The sequence below is a fragment of the Perca flavescens genome, chromosome 3 (genome assembly GCF_004354835.1).
Source record: "Perca flavescens isolate YP-PL-M2 chromosome 3, PFLA_1.0, whole genome shotgun sequence".
NCBI lineage: Eukaryota > Metazoa > Chordata > Actinopteri > Perciformes > Percidae > Perca > Perca flavescens.
In genome coordinates, this window is record NC_041333.1 from 15,877,903 (window position 1) to 15,895,659 (window position 17,757).

Genomic DNA, 17,757 nt, shown 5'->3' on the forward strand with positions numbered 1-17,757 from the left:
TGTTCGTTTTTGACGGAGTGGAAAACAGTCAAGAGCGCTCCGCGGTCCTAACCCTCTTCTCTCTGAAAAACCTTTTTAAGGTTTAGAGGTATGAGGCAGGTGATTTTTGATCCCTGGATAGCCAGTCATCAGCAACCCAACGGAGCTCTTTTTCTCTGTTAACTCAACCATCCTGCCGACAACGCCAAATTGTGATGGAAGTTTTCCTATGAAGCAGCAGCGTTTAGAAATATCAATGATCAAATGAAAACGAATAACGACTGTCTGAGAATTAAACCAAAGTTTGATCTTTGAGTATTTATTTACATTTGCAAATTGAGAAAACACAGTTTCAAAGGTACACGCAGCACAACTGAAAATGTCTTTCCCAACTAGAAACCTAAAAATCAAAACATCTTATAGTGAAGAAACTCTCGTTAAGCCACCCCTCTTCAAATATCTTTAGCATGCTGCCACTTTTCTAAAAAATACCATAGACAGTCAGATGATTTTACAACCTTCCATTCTGCTCCTGTGTCTCCTACATTAGACTAAACACCTGCTTATCTCAGGAGACAGAAACCTACGTAGTTCTCACTGTGGTAAATAGTCATCGGCCTTCTCCACTTCTATCTAAGTAAAAAGTCAACAATGTGAGAAGGTTCAGGCTAGTAGAACTAAATAATTCTACTGGGCTATAGTTCACGGTTGCCAACTATTTCACTTGGAGCCTTTTGAATCTACACATGAAGAAGCTAAATCTTGTGGCATTATAAAACAATCAAACCAATGGTTAATATCATTAAACAAATGGTTAAAATAAAATTTGCCACCACAACATTTCCAAGTCTTCTATGGACATATTGGGCGTATCTGCTGAACAATGCAGAAAATAATTGGTCAAAACAGGCTCCCATTGCTGCACAGGGTGACTAGATCTTTCTTCTTTAATGCGCGGATCCCAGGAGGGTTTTCATACATTGAACTTGGTTTGGACATGGAATGGGTGCTTCTGGTACCCCTGGTTGCCTGGCCACTTTCAACCCCTCCCTCCTGAACAGGCTCAATGTCTACTGTCTTACTCCCTCGATCTTCTTCTGTCTCCTCTTCCTGGCCACTGTTAGCCCCTCCCTCCTGAACAAATTCTAGCACAATGTCTACTGTCTCAGTTCCTCGATCCTCTTCTGTCTCCATGTGTCCCTCATCAATTGCATGATCTGTCTCCCTGTCTGTCTCTCTTCCTCCATCTTCTGCTGTCTCCATGTGTCCCTCTCTCTCTTCCATCTCCTCATATCTCTCCCTCATCTCATGCTGTGTCCCTAAATGATATCATTAAAATGTATTTATATCCTACATAAATGCCCTGATACTAATAATTTGGGCAAAGGATTAGATGTCTCCATGTGTCCCTCAAGTTGATCTCTCTTCCTCACCTCACGTGGCTGTGTCCCTTAATGATTAACACATTCATATGTATTAATATAACGAGGGCTTGGAGCCAGAGGGGCGTAAGTGGCATTTTGGGTGAATATGAGTTGTATGTATCAAAATAAAGGTCTTGATGAGCTCTATCCAATGGTGCCAAAAAGACCTATCTGAGATCAAACTGTATTGAATAAAGCAGCAAAACAATAAAGACCTAACACAAAAGTGTGAGTAATGTTTGGAGCCAGAAGGGCGTAAGTCCACTTACGCTCTTCTGGCTCTGAAAAATACATGTAGGACCCACATTTTTGTTCAGTGCCAGAAAAGGGCGTAAGTGTAGTTGCTGCCCTAAAACAGCATTCAAATTGGCTGCACACGTGGAACTGTCTGAGGCAGAAAAGATTTTGATGAATATTATGAAACAAATGGATGAATCCTATATTGAAGAAGTTGAAAATGAGTGAGAGTGGTTTTGACAGTAAGACATAATCATGCCTTGAGAGCCTTACCTTGTTAACCTAGCCTAGCCTAGCATGGCTAATGTTGTTAATCCCATTGTTTTGGTCTGATCTGGCTAACTGTGCTTGCTAACTAGCCTAGTATTCTGACATAGAATATTCTTTTGAACTTTCTCATAATCTACTTTACCCTAGCCTTGAACAAATAGATTCAGAGCACTCATGTAGGTTATTATGTCTTACTGTCATCACTCTTGTGAGGAAATGCATTCAAAAACAACTCTCACTCATTTTCAACTTCTTCAATATAGGATTCATCTGTTTGTAGCAATTTGATTGAACTTCCAACAAGAACTGTTAACAATCACTTAAAACACAGGTTCTGGCTTAAGGCACCGGGCCTGTATACCCGATCAGTAATCCGAGGCTGAAAGAAGGTGTGTGTGAGAATTGTTAAACATTCATCTTATAGTAAAATAGACCTGATACACAGGTGACAAGCAACAATGTCTACTTCAACCTCATGGGCATGCAGGTTTCTTTTGTGGCTTGTTTTTATTTTATTTATTTATTTAACTTTTATTTAACCAGGTAGGTTAGAACAGATTCTCATTTGCAACAGCAAACTCGCCAAGAATAAACCATAAACGTGCAAGACAACATACAGTTTTACATTCAATACAGTAAAAAAATACAAAATACAATAGGCTACATAAAATACAGATTAGGTGGGCATTACAAAGCCGTTGCAAAGAGCGGTATAAGTGAGTCGATGGATATGCGAAAGTGATATGGTAATAACACAATATAAATAGACAGTCTATATAAATGTTGAAATGTATTAAAGAGTCACTATACAGTTGGTGCAAGTTGTGGTCTAGTTAGTGAGGTAGCTCAATAGATGTGCAAAAATTGTACGACAACAATGGTGGGAAGAATAACAGTTGGGCATGTCAGGGCAGATGGAAAAGTGCAAAAGAGTGATAGCAGTGCAGGTGATGATAAGCAACTATGCAATGGGGCATGACAGATAATAATGGACTAAGGTTGTGCAAAACATGGATGATGGAGAACAGTTAGAATGTACAATGATTGGACAGGAGTCCAGACAGAAGTACAGTTCATGGTTTTTTGTAGTTCATTCCAGTCATTTGCAGCTGAGAACTGGAAGGAGTGACGGGGTGACCAAAGAGATGTATCTGTTTGAGCTTGAGTGGGTAAAGCTATTGTGACCAGTGAGCTTAGGTACAGCGGGGCTTTGCCAAGCAGGGACTTGTAAATGAGTTCATACTAGTGAGTTAAGCATCGGGTGTGTAACGAGGGCCAGCCAACTAATGCATATAGGTTGCAGTGGTGGGTTTTATAAGGGGCCCTGGCTCTGTTGGGCAGCATGGTGGCCCAGTGGTTAGTGCTGTGGCCTCACAGCAAGAAGGATCTGGGTTCAAATCCAGGCCTTTCTGTGTGGAGTTTGCATGTTCTCCCCGTGTCTGCGTGAGTTTTCTCCAGGTTCTCCAGTTTCCCCCACCACTAAAAATATGTTCCCCTCCCCCTCCCTAACTAGCTGATGTGTGGTGAGCGTTCTGGCGTTGTAAGGCGTTGTATGGCTGCTGTGCATCACCCAGGTGGGTACAACACATTAGTGGTGTTAGAGAGCAGTCCCCACCCCCCCTCCCCCCAAATGCGCTTTGAGTGTCTATGATAAAGCGCTATATAAATGTAATAATTAATAAAATGTATGGCACTATGGTAGACAACATCCAGTTTTTCATCTTTGTAAGAAAAAAATCCTTAAAAAATCATCCAAACTTTGCACAGATGACAGTAAATAAAATGTTTATATGCTTAATTGTTTCTGTGAAATCCTGTGTCGATCTATCTAGAGTTTACACCTGGAGATGTACACAAAAAGCTGAATGTTTGTCGTCTGAGCAGGAATCACGCTATCGCCTATGGTTCAAATTCCTAAATTTGTTTCCCGCATTCATTCATTTGTTCTTGTTCCTCTTCTACCTCATTTGTGATGTACAGCTTTGTGCCACTGTAGCACTTTTGGCTGCAATACTAGAGCAATGTCTCCCTCTGCTGGACGGCCTTAACTCACATGAAAAAAACAAGTATACTGTACTGAAGTGCAGTAACAGTATACTGAAATTCTAACCTGCACAAATAAAGATCTTGTCCCAAGTATGTAGAGGGCTTTACTCATGCAATGTTTGTGTGTTTTAATAGGAAATTGCTTCTGGTTCAAGAGATTATCGGATCTTCATATAACCTTGTTTAAAAGCAGAAGGTAGTATTACAATAAACTGTATTGCTGGTTTCCAATGCAGATTGATTAATAACAATAACATTAGCCATCCAATTATCATTATCATCATTATTGTAGTATTCAAAAACTGTACAGAAATGTATATGATTTAAAAGTGGCAGTGGAGTAGTCATAGCAAATTATGGGGTGATTATAATGGACAAAAGGTGAGTTTTTAGTAGGTGCTTTTAAGCTTTGATGTTGGTGCCCTTAGATCTAGAGGCATACATTCCACAGTTTGGGTTAGGAACTTCTAACTAACTAACTAACTAACTAACTAACTAACTAACTAACCAACTGCAGATGGCAACTTCACCATAGGTCTTTGTCCTAGTTTTTGGTGGAGTTAGCAGTAGTGGATCTGTGGATTTAAGGGCTCTACTAGCAACATTTGCATAATCATTTGCCATTTTAAACTAAATAGTCAGGGACAAGCCCATGAATACAGTTAGAGAAAAGGTACTATCATCTGCCAGTGCAGAGACTTTAGAACATAAGTGATGTGAGCTATTTTCTTTTCTTTTCTCTCCAATTAATCACTTTCAGCCGCGTTCTGCTTGAGCTTCAACTGACTCTCCGCCCTGTCTGCCTGTTGTGTTGGAGCTTTCCCTGCAGGCACTGCAAGTGGGCGTGGCTGAGGGTCATCAGTAGAATGGCAGCTCCTGGGTATATTAGCAACACTGGCAACACCTGGGCCCTGTGTGGCCAGAAAACCCTCTTGAGCTCAGTTGCTGGCTCTCTCCTTCCTGTGACATCATCCTGCTTTTTGATTGCTGCTTTGGTTTGTGTTGCTGCACCATATCCTACACACTGCACATACACACTATTTCACTCATGTACCCACGTACACTACTGAACTTATTTTACTGATTATGCATGCCACTGTTAGTATAATTTTTTTGTCTTGTGTTATTCTTTAACTAATAAATAATTTCATTGGCTTGGTTGTGTGTATCTCTCTCTCTTTTTTCAAGGCTGTTATGCCACGGTGAGGACATTTTCCCATCGGTTAATAAACTAGCAACAACATGGGCGTTATTACACTGGACATTTTACAGAAAAAGATATTTGTCGATGACGCTCAACATCAGTGGAGTTCCTACTTTGATCTCCCGTTGCGGAGCCTAGGCGAGCTGCACCGCGTTCTGGCTGCAAGGCAGCCGCCGGAGTTCATGGTTTACAGAGCCTCATTAACCTTATCAGGTTCCATATAACAACTGTGTTTAAATCCGAAATATTGCCAAAAAGACGCTTTTGCTTTTCACTTTAAAACCAAATTGTCCGCCATTGTCCTGTCCAGCATATACTTCCAGTTTATGAGAGCGTCCATTGTCCGACATAAGTAGGCCTATTGATAACACCAAGCGCCATACGGAGCAACGGCACCTCTGCAAAATAGCCTTGGAAAGGAACTTGTGGAACATGTGTACGTTCAAAGGTTGGTTTAGTCGTGCAACAGAAAACTCAGATTGGACAGATAGTCTAGCTAGCTGTCTGGATTTACCCTGCAGATCTGAGAAAAGGTTGTAGTCCTCGTAAATGGACCAGAGTTTAAAATGCCAACGCAAAGGAAGTCCAAGGCAACGGATATCCAGCCTAAATGAGCAACAGAGCAATCCCGGAAGTGTAACGCCGTGGATATAGACGTGTAACACTGGAAACAAAGACTACCGCGGCAAGCCTAATGGCCGTTTGGCCAGTTTGTGACAGAGACCTCTGAACAATGCACTGCGGTAGTTGAGCGTACTCTCAAATAAAATGATGCACATGCTCCTCTTTATCACTGGGAGAAAGAAAAGGCCTGGCCATGGAAATATTCTTTAAAGTGATGGTTCGGAGTAATTTCACCCTAGGGTCCTTTGCACCATGACCTTGAGCCAAACACCCCCCCAGAAGCTTTTTTCACCTGGGTCGAACATTGGACGAGTTTATCGTTATCAGCTGAATAGCTTAGCGCAGGGTTCTAATGGATCCGAGAGTATCTTTTGTACATTACCCCACTAATAATGCCCGAAATGATACCAAACGTCTACACTAGTACAAATAGGTTATGTACTCATAAAACGATGGATTGGAAAGTTTGTAAGTAGGCTACACCAGAAGTTTATGTAAATAACACTTGCCTGCTGGCTTCTGCTCTCTGCTGTTGTTGTTGCTGCTGCCGGCAGTAAAAGGAGTGCTTAGGGAAGTCTACAAATTACAACGCCGAAAAGAGATACAACAAAAATATTTATTAATTTAACTTATTCTTTTAAAGTAAGTGCTGTAATATAACTAGCAGGAGACAAGTTATAATGGAGATACGTTTGGAGACATTACCTTATTTAATCATTAAATTAATAAATATTTTTGTTGTATCTCTTTCTGGGGTTGTAATTTGTAGACGGCCTTAAGCACTCAGTAGCAGCAGCAGCAGAGAAGAGAAGCCAACAGGCAAGTGTTATTTACATAAACGTGTAGGGGAGAGCCGGGACAGTGGAAACACTTTTTGATTAAACGTAATTTACAAAGCGATCGTATCGCACTGAAAGCTAATATTTTGTCACTAGCAAACTACACCTGTCCTCTGTCAAATACAGTTGCATTTTCAGCTTTGAACAAAACCGTTCAGGAATTATTACAGCAACATTGGGGCGTGCGTAATGTTTCATTCGTCCCTCCTCGTCGGGACGCATGAAACAGCATGGGGGGATGGATGAAACATACAGTTTAAGCCATATAAACTTCCCACAACTTAAATATTTTACTACATATCATGAATGGTACTCCCAAAAGGTGTTATTTAAGATAGATTGTTGCTGGGCTATACGTCTTCGTGAATATCTGTTAACCACTAATTGCCGTCACCTTCAAGCGTGTATGAAGCGGTTTTTGAAATATCATGCACTGTGGGTGATTCTGCCATTTTTATAGCTAGAACAGTATGTTTTCCCATTTATATCATGTTTCTATTGTGGAAAATGTCGTTTCACTAGGTTTTTACGTGGGTTAGGTCACTGCACATCCAAATAAGTGCCCACAGCCCGTCAGTCTCCTTAGGATAACATGGGAAAACTCGACCCCCTACCTGGTGGGGCCCCAAATATATTTTCATCTTTCTAAAACTGCTTTTCCATGTCTCCCCTCCATAAATTATTGTATAAACACAGATATTTGTGCAATTACTTAAAATACATGGAGTTACAGCCAGGTCAGGGACAGTTGAAACAGCTGTTTCAACCGTCCCGACATCGACATATGCCATTATAACCTGTTTTGCTTTCCATGTAAACAAGCATGCAATATGAAAGTCTGGGATTGTGGAGAACACTAAATGGTCTACTGAATATGCATGTAGTCAAACCTTTAAATGAAAAACACTCATTAATTATCGAAAAAATTTATATAATATAACTCCGTGATAAAAGGAAATAACAGGAAGATATTTGGCTGATAAAAGGAGGTTAACATGCTCTATGTTTTGACCTAAGGAAGTCTGTCTGTCATCATTGCACTCGGAGAAAACTGGAATGTTTCATCCGTCCCGCGTTTCAATCCTCCCGGCTCTCCCCTACTTACAAACTTTCCAATCCATCGTTTTATGAGTACATAACCTATTTGTACTAGTGTAGAAGTTTTGTATCATTTCGGGCATTATTAGTGGGGTAATGTACAAGAGACACTCTCGGATCCATTAGAACCCTGCGCTAAGCTATTCACCTGATAACGCTAACTCGTCCAATGTTCGACCCAGGTGAAAAAAGCTTCTGGGGGGGGTGTTTGGCTCAAGGTCATGGTGCAAAGGACCCTAGGGTGAAATTACTCCGAACCATCACTTTAAATGATAGAATTCTGTTTTAGTTATGTTGCTTGTATGCAGCTGGAAAGTTAGGCTGCAAAATTGGGTGAGATTAACAGGGTCGACAGCTACAGTTTATAGAGTTGGGTGTCATATGCATATCAATGAAAGTTTTTTATGGGCCAAGGTTTCAGTCTGTGATGGAAGATGTGTAAAGCAGTGATTTTCAATGCGGGGTCTGGCCATCTGGGGACTCCCAGGGGTCAGTAGCCCTCTGCCAGGTGGTCTGTAAGTTTCAGGTTCATTTATTTAAATTGTCATGATATAATTATTATTATTTCTTTTTTACATTAGGCTTCATGGTTCAATGAATATTTAATTTTTAAATTTATAATAGTTCATAGAATAGTTTTTTAATCTAACAAATCTATAACTCTTAGAATCTGCAAATATGTTTAATATATCTGATATGTCTAATATTATTCTATCACATTTCTCTTATGGTGTTAAAGTGTAAAAAAAAATAGCCTACTAATCGAATGCTAAAAAAAAACTTCCGGAACCAGCAGCCCTGACAACTGACATTGTTAATCTTCCATTGAGACTTGGGATATCTTTGCGCGCTTCGTTTATATAGAGCAAAAAAAAAAAAGTGGTATTGCACTTTGTTATGTGTCAAATGGACATTTAGTAATGTAGTTAATGTATATTGCAATTAAAACACTTTCACATGGGAAGTGTTTAGTATTTTGGCAATGCATTGAGTGGGAGGGCCAAAGCTGTACCAGCGGAGGGATACACTACTCAAATAGAGGCGTTGCACACGGGCGTCGCTAGATTGAGGTTTCCGGGGCTACTCTGGTGCAACGTAAGGATACAGTCTCCACAGATATACCGAACCATATGTTGTAATAAAGCGTGATATCATTTAAGTACTTCATCAGAGTAACGGTCTTCTAAGTAAGGTCAATACAAAACCTTACATTGGGCGTTTTTTCATCTTCACGGAGCTTGAAACGTCAAAGGGACAATGGTGAGTAACGTTAACGTTACAGGCTAACCGTTAGCAACGGTAGCTAGCTAGCTAGATCGTTAACATTCTTCGTTCACACTGCTTTGCGACGGTTTTGAAATAATAGCCACCAAGTAATCGTTATTACATTAAAGAATATCCTCCGCTAGTTATATAGTGACCCATCTTATAACTCCACCCAAGGTAACGATATCTTTTTAATGTTTCTAGCTAGCTAGATAACTGCAGTAAACCATGCGGTGTATGGGCACGTAATGTTACCGATAATCACTTTATTGTCAATTAATCACGATGTTGGTAATTGTTTTTTCTTGTAACGTTACTCAGCATTTGATGAAAGAAAACCATTTTCTTTATTATCTGTCATCTGCGCAACGTTATGTACACGTCGTGTTGCGAGAGGAAGGGGACAGCCTGTTTCCTGCTGTAATCGTAACGTTATATCAATCATTTAACGTTAGCTGATTTTCTCAAGTGTTTGCAAATTCTTTGGTTTAACCTCCATGCTTGGATCAAGGTTTGCAGCGTTTTTATCGTTTGCTTTCAGTCGAGAGTGGGCGTGGTGGTGGTGAGGAGGTGCTGGGTAAAAATAGACCGTCCAGTGTTAATCTTGCAAGTCACAGATATCAAAACTCTGCCTAACTGTCTTGCTAACTAGCTACCATTTTGACATCACACATACCAAGTTGCCGCAACATGCATAGGACCCTCTTGCAGGCACATCAGCAGAGTGCTTTTAATACTGCGTGACATGCGCAACAAGCGAAAAAAGGTTTTACATCGCAACCAATTGCGGTTACGTAATAACACAGCTCACAGGTTGTGGTTTGCAGCTCACCGTTAGCAACAATTGTTTGTCATATTGCATGGAGATTATGTTGCAACATTTTGGACTGTGTTATCGCAACACCACCATGACAGCATCTCCTCCGTTACGTGTTACGCCATAACGTTGAACCGCATTCTGCTCCTGCTGAAAGTGTTTTTTGCAACCCCTCCTTCCGCGCCTCCCTTCCCCCCGCATTGAACCAAACCATGCTTGGTGCAGTAGGCTGTCAGGACCCGCAGTGCACCCTCCAAAATGGGAACTAAAAATATAATAAGCCATATTGTGGCACTATAAACGAATCCCTGCCCCTGTGTCTTACCCTTAATCTTTCACTACTTGTTTTATCCGTATTGTGCATGAACAGACACGTGGTCTTTATTAGATGTTAAGGAAACTAAAATATCCTATTCAGTCACATACTGCTTAAACAGAATGTGCGTGCCTTGACTGTATGATTTTATAAAAAAAAAATAATAATAAAAATCACCTGCAGCCTTTGTAGTTTTCTGTACTGGACATGAGAAAATATGATATGATCTCTTGTTTACTGATGAATTGAAAAGCAGCAATTCTGTTTTGCTAAGCACTTTTCACAGCAGCTGAACAAATCCTCTTAACGGTGCCATGCCCTGATCCAGACACTGCTTGCTTCAGAATCTGCACCTCTGAATTGGTTGGCAGTGGACAGAGTGAATACTCTGCAGTCTTGCTTCTTCCTTTTTATTCCCCCAAACCAACAGGGTGACTCATTGAAATAAATCGACTCAAAGAACACGTGGCGTTACCACCACCCAGAGCTACAGAAATGTTAGCTTTAATCTCTTTGGTTGTGAACACGCAAGGGGTGGTTAGAAACCAATTGCTTGTGCTGTGGTGCAATCACAGACACAATGGAAACAAGATGTTTGTTTATTTCATGCACTAGCTCTGTAGCTATACAAGTTCAATTGATTGCTTAATTACTACCTTTGGTTATACTCAAGTATGAGCACTAATACTATATTGTTGTAGGATTCATTGTATGCAGCAGTTACGTTCTTGTAATGCCTGATCATGCCAGTTGTTTCCAAGTCATCTGAGCATAATTTCATGACAGCATGAAGGACTACACACAGACAAAAAACAGCAAGCACTGTCAAGCAACAGTTAGCACAGGGGTTAGTCAGTGATGATTAACCGAGCCTCACATCTGTTCAGTAAAAAAGATACAAAGAGGTGGCTAGTTGCGGTGATATTCAGTGTGCTACTTTGGCGACCCTGTTCGTGTCTCACTAATTATAGCAGGCGTGTGTATTTCGGGCTGTGCAGTATTTATACCCGTCCCTCATCACACTTTCTCAGCCTGAAGTGGGCATGTTGACTGACTTAGACAGGCCTGGTAAGACCTCACGAGGATGGCAGTGACTTATCAAATGAAGTTGAAAAAAACAATTGTAAGAATGCAAAAGTAAAACTTATTTTAAGAGATTTGGCTAACATTGGCACATACAGCTTATCACTGTGGGTTTGTGCAAAACAGTAATGTGTGTTCTCTTAATAAAATTAAAACAGAAACTAATTTGTGTAGCATTCCACTTTCTGCAAGCAATGGAGCTGTATCTATTCAGTTACTTTACTCCAGTAATGCAACAAGTTTTACATTTGAGATTAAATAGAATACAGGTGTCCAAATCTCGTATTGCATAAAATACCAGCTTTAATGTAGTATAAGGCACAGCAATTAGTTTGTCCTTTTATTAGGCACCCTCCTGATAAAGGACATACTTATGAAACACTATTTTAGCTGTTTTATTGCCTTGCGTCTATAAGGATAGTCTTAAGCTATGTCATAGGCAATGACTGGGCCCAGATGTCAGATAGTATCACAGTCTGTTTTGAATTTGTTTGTTTAGAGTGAATTTGCATTCACATAGATCTGTGTACTGATTAAACAGTGAAGTCTGCTGCAGGTGTTCCTACTTAGGCCTATCCAAAGCTTTCATTTCTATAATCATAGTACTGGAAGATTCACCCAAAATAAAGGCTTGAAAGGTTGACTTTTGAAAAGTTTGTAGTTCCCTTCTTCACAAAGAACAGCAGCTGTGTCAGTATGTGAGTTTGCAGTGGGAGAAAGAAAAAAAAAAAAAAAAAAAAATCGCTCCCGACACTTAATGACTTACTCATGTCGCTTTATACATATTGTTTGGAATCAGTTGAGTTATTTATTTAGGATCCCATAACATATGTTGTTTGGGAGCATTATGGTTTCAAGGAAATGGACAAGGACTATTACGTTGGATGGAAAAAAACAATTTAGTGTCAGCAATCTTTTGCCTAATTTTGGGTAATGTTACATCTGTCTCTGCATATAGCCAAATGGTCAGGCTAAAGGTGCTCTAGCACTCATTTTATGTCTGCCCTAGCATTATGATTTTAAAATTTCAACTAACCAGCTCAATTTAACATTGGACTGCTTTTTCATCACAAAAATTGCATCTGTCTACAGAACAAAGAACATTATATGATGATGAAATGATTATTTTCATGACTGAGTATCCGTGTGTTATCGATGTCTTCTTCTTTTGTTAACAGGCTGATCAGCTGACTGAGGAGCAGATTGCTGGTGAGAGCCTACCTTAACCATGTTTGGTTTGTTTTAGGCTTAGCAGCTCCTTACGTCTTCACCAAACCTAAGAAATGAGGGTGTTTTTAAGATATTCAAGTAACCACAGGTGTGTGAGGACATAGAGACAAAGTGCATTTAAATCCGGACATAGAGACAAAGTGCATTTAAATCCTGCCCACACTGGAGGGGGAAACAATTCATTGATCTCCCATGACTTTGTATTGCGTGAAGGTGCCTCCTTTTCAATTTCGTTTAACAGGGTAAAGAACCCAGCACTAAGTTTTTATAAGCTGCCTGTCCGAAAAATGACAGAAGTGGATACAGGCAATAAGACGTGAGGGATCAACAGAATAGGAAAACTGGGATCCTGACACTCATTTCATTTCATTTTATTTATTTGTATAGCACAAGTAAACGCAACAGAAGTTGACCACTGTGCTTCACATGATAAGAGTCAGGAAAGATAGTAGAATAAAACATCCTTCATACAGCAGAAAACATAAATAAAAGAGGCAGAAGGCTGAGGAAGATGTCGATGGAGTATGGCGACACTCAGTATGCCTAACGTTATTTGTGCACATTTTTCATAACATATGTCAGTTTTAGACTAACCATATTTCAGTTTTTTGTTTTTCTTTAGGTTAAACTTTTTAACAGTATGGAACTTTTGCTACAGTGGAATGTGGATAAATCAGAAAGTGCCTTAGCTAGCTAACATTAGCTTACAAACAGCTAACTTGTCCTCTGGTAGGCAGGTTGCTAAAATAATCATTTGACATGATTTAAATCCAATTTGTTTAGCTAAAGCATTTTGTTAGCGTTTCAGCCCTTGGTTACCTATCGTATTGCCCATGCTTACAAAGTATGACGTGCTGCGCTCTGTCTCTAAGCTGGTGGTTTCCGTGGCTAAAATGAAAATCCTCACAGTTTTGATTCACAGGATGAAACTCTAAATGGAAAGCCCAAATATGCACATTCATTTTTGAAAATGTGTAACAGATGCACCAGTGTTTTTTACTCAGGCTATCCTTTTGTATAGATCAGGGGTCATCAGTGCAGCGCCCCACATGTTTAGTTCCTTCCTAGCATTAAATTATCATTATCATGCACAGACTCTGTTAATGCTTAGCATGTGTTTTCTATTCAGGCCGCTTGAAAGACTGCAAGTGAAGTGTCTGCATGAACGTGAACGCGTGTGGCAAACTAACGGTGTTACTCCTGTAAATGTACAGAGTTCAAGGAGGCGTTCTCGCTGTTTGACAAGGATGGTGATGGTACAATCACTACCAAGGAGCTTGGGACTGTGATGCGCTCTCTGGGACAGAACCCCACTGAGGCTGAGCTGCAGGACATGATCAATGAGGTGGATGCAGATGGTGAGGAAAAGCAACACGAGCGAGAAAATTATACTTGTTGAAACTTATAATTACTACAATTTTATGGGTAATCTTGATGTCAAATGTTCCTCTTTGCTGGAAATAAAATTACTGGAAAGTCTCACCAGTATATGCGGTGTGAAGCTATTCAGGGTATCAGTAGAAGCACTTGGCTTTTTAATTACTATCGTGACATTTATGTCATGCTTAAGAAATGTGACAATTTCCGCTGGTGGCTGTCGTTGTCTACCACATTACCCCTCCCTGTTAGTTTAGTGATAATTCTGTATGCTTTAAACTTTACGTGCATATGCGCAGATACAGATTCCTTGGATAAGCTCAAATTGGCCAGTAGTATCAGCAATGCAGATGTATCGGTTGGGCCGTAAGTCCTCTTGGATTTATATGCTTAGTTTGAGTACTTACTTGCTGACCAAAGTAACACAATAACCCTCACGTCTTTCTGTTTGTGTGACTGTGTAGGTAATGGTACAATTGACTTTCCTGAGTTCCTGACTATGATGGCCAGGAAGATGAAAGATACGGACAGTGAGGAGGAGATCAGGGAAGCGTTCAGAGTCTTTGACAAGGTATGTTAGGACGAGACCATTTACTAGCACCACTCAACAAAATTAGGAACGCAGGTTTTGCCACAGATGTGTATATTCTTTTTATCCTTGGGATGGCAAGCTACCCACGTACAGAAAAGACAAAACCTGTTCATACCCCTTCATGTAATAAATTCTTGTTTGGAGATACATTTGTGCATGGTATTGAGCTGTAACAAAGGTCACGGTTTTATTTTTCTATGACTAGCACTTTGGTTCATTAAAAGGCTTTCCATTGATGTTCCTCTGCTAGCTGAATGATAATAATGCTAACATGCAAATGTTTAGCATTCAGCTCGAAGTACAGGTAAGGCTAAAGAAGTACAGTTTTCATAAATAAAACTGGAGTTGAAGAGCACGGTAAACTCCTTGTACTGGGAATACTGTAGAGATAATAAAGTAATACTGGCTAAGCCGATGTAGAACACCATAGTAGAGGCACTGAAACTACCTTCAACGGTGTTCAGCTTTTAGCTGCTATGTAAAATAGTAAATAGATACAATAACCATAGTGCTTCTGTTGGCCATCGGCAGGATGGGAACGGCTACATCAGTGCAGCCGAGCTACGGCACGTCATGACCAACTTGGGGGAGAAGCTCACTGATGAGGAGGTGGACGAGATGATCCGCGAGGCTGACATTGATGGCGATGGTCAAGTCAACTACGAGGGTGAGATGTTCTTTTTTGGTTGTCATGCCATTTTTAGTGTTGCAGATGATACAATTAACACTAATTACAACCCTGCAGCTGCTTGTGCATTTTTCTTTTTGCCACTTGACTTGTTTTCACTAAAACATAATCTGTGTGTTTACTGAAATGTATTAGAACAAGGAACACACTTATTGTTACATTACTAAGACACAAACCAGGAAAAATGTCAGTTACAGCATAACCTTTATGGTAGGCTCTGACATCAGTTTTTAACAGTTTCCTGTACCAAGAATGTGTCATTTAAACATTGTTTCCTGTGCTCTTCACAGAGTTTGTCCAAATGATGACTGCCAAGTGAAGAGAACCCTGAAATTTCTCTCAAAGTTGCTTGTCCTCCTAAGATCACTGTCTTTAAGAACCAAAAAAGGAACGATTGTCAAACGATAAACAACCCCCCAATCACTTATTTGTGGAATTCAACAATTTGTGCTTCAGTACATCCAAAAACTTCTAAGGTATCTGTTTAGCAAACACCAACAGAGTAATCCCTAGAGAAGTTAATGGACCAAGCTTTAAGAGGGCCGAAGCCCCGTCTTCAGACCAAGATTCTGCTGAGTCACTCGGCTCCCGATTTTTAAATTTAGAGGAAAGAGCAACACTGAAAAGGCAGAGGGATAGGAACCCATGCTGCAGTTGGTATAGAGAAGTTGGCTTTTTAATGATTTCCAATATTCAACAAAGAACTCTAAATACTGAATTGAGTACTCTTCTTGCATGCATCCTTTCTGTGGCGGTCTCCTGTCACGACAAGGAGGCTCTGATCCCATCAGAGGTAGTGGTCAGACTGTGTACACACTGGAGGTATATACATTACTCTATAGCTATATATCCGTTAAATTTGTGTCACTATTGGTTATTGCAAGAGCATATAGTTGCGATGTCGGGCGTTCACTGGTGCTCGGTTGCAGTCCTTATACCTTGAAGACTTGAGACAAGAACGAGAGACTGAAAAGTGCTGATGGTGTATTCCTCTTGGGGATGATATTGTCTTCTTTTGAGTCGTGGGCATTACATTGCCTGCAGCCCTGTTGGGAGACAGTAGTATGTTGTATTGCTCCAGGTGGATTATTGTGAAAACAACACTTGAGGACTGCAGTTATTATAGTTGTTCTGCAATCTGATATCCTGATGATACAATATTGATGTAATGCTTTATAAATGTGTTCTCAAATATTAATGTATTGATGACAAACTTTGGTCACCAAATATATATCGTAAAGTTTGCATTGCCTATTGATGTAGTAAATGACCTGTGACATGTTTTCTCTTTGGTTTTGAAATGTGCCATAATACTCTAAAACGCCTCAACCTTCTTGCAAGACTCGTAGTTCATTAGAATATAATAAATCTACTTAATATAATAACATAAAAATACAAGCAGTTGAACATATTTGCACTTTGGTATAAACCACATGAATATTAAAAAGGTTTTGTTTTAAAAGAAGAAAAAGAAACCAAATGTCACTGTTGCTGCTGCTGTAACAACTGCTACACTCTCATTTCTCGTCCTTGTTGGTGTCTGATCTTTGATTTCTAGTCCGGTGATTCAAACTTCAATCTGCTTGCTGTTTTACTCAACAGAATACATGTATATTCACAAAAGCTACTGGTGGTAGGGGTGGTGTGTTTTAATTTGGGCTTTTAGAATGGGACTTTCAGATAGGGATGAAATGAGGTTGTAGCAAAGAATTCAACTTTAGAAGTGAGATCGTTCAGGTGTTTGAACAGTTTGGCTAAATTTGCGAAGCGGAGGTATCTTGCGATTTCCTCAAGGCACGGAACTTAAATACTGCTCTGCTTGAGGCGTTTAATTTGGATGTCGGGAAGTAAATGGACTGTAAACTTCTGAAGGTATCTCAGAAATGTAAAGATGTGATATATTTTCCATAAATCAATAAATTGAGCTGTACTTCACCTGCATTTCACTGTGATGCTTAATCTGACATGAACCTATTTTACATGCATCTTGTTTCTAATAGTTTAAAGCCAATGACGTTCATAAATGCCATTCTGCAATATCACACTATATCCTTACCCTGCCGGTGTCCCTGTGCCAGAAAGGAACACTAATCCCATCCAGACAATCTTAGATTGGGTGAGGGCAAGTCACCCTAGCCATTTACTGCAGACACTATCCCAGGCACAGGCTATAATTGGAAGCTCATGAGATTGCTAGAGGAGCCTGGGGTAATCCAGGTCAGCTAGGGTCCTGACCTTTCTCTCTCACAAGGAGCCCCGCGCCTTCTTGGTGACCGGCAACAACCAATGGGACGGGATGTTATTATCTAGGGCAGGTAGATGTGCGGCATCATGCTAATCGTTTTGTTAAGTAGATAAGGAAAATGAATTAAGAAATGGGAGCACTCTCAGCAGAACTGTAGCATCAAAGGCGTGGTGTGATTATCTCTATGGTTGTGTAATGGCAGGCTGGAGATGCTCAATGCTGTAGCTCCCGGCCGCTGTGCAGCAATATCGTATTCATTATAGGTATTTTTTTTTTAAACTTTACGCTGGTTTCATCAGATGCACTTTAATTATAAATCATACCTGTAAGGAGCGCTAATAGTGGGTTGTTAGAAGTTATTTGGGAATCAGTTATTTTAGAGAAAGCCTCAAATCTCCATTTTCTCCAGGGGTGGAAAGCAA

The 17,757-nt window shown here is 40.1% G+C and overlaps 1 protein-coding gene across 1 annotated transcript; it reads left to right on the forward strand.

The window, feature by feature from the left end:
• The first annotated feature begins 8,804 nt into the window (after positions 1-8,804).
• calm3a (calmodulin 3a (phosphorylase kinase, delta)) lies at positions 8,805-17,025 on the forward strand. The gene is made up of 6 exons (XM_028570794.1): positions 8,805-8,981; positions 12,382-12,412; positions 13,648-13,791; positions 14,275-14,381; positions 14,934-15,069; positions 15,381-17,025. Exons 1-6 carry the CDS (start codon positions 8,979-8,981, stop codon positions 15,407-15,409), a joined length of 450 nt encoding a protein of 149 aa, XP_028426595.1. The 5' UTR covers positions 8,805-8,978; the 3' UTR covers positions 15,410-17,025.
• The last annotated feature ends 732 nt before the right edge of the window (positions 17,026-17,757 follow it).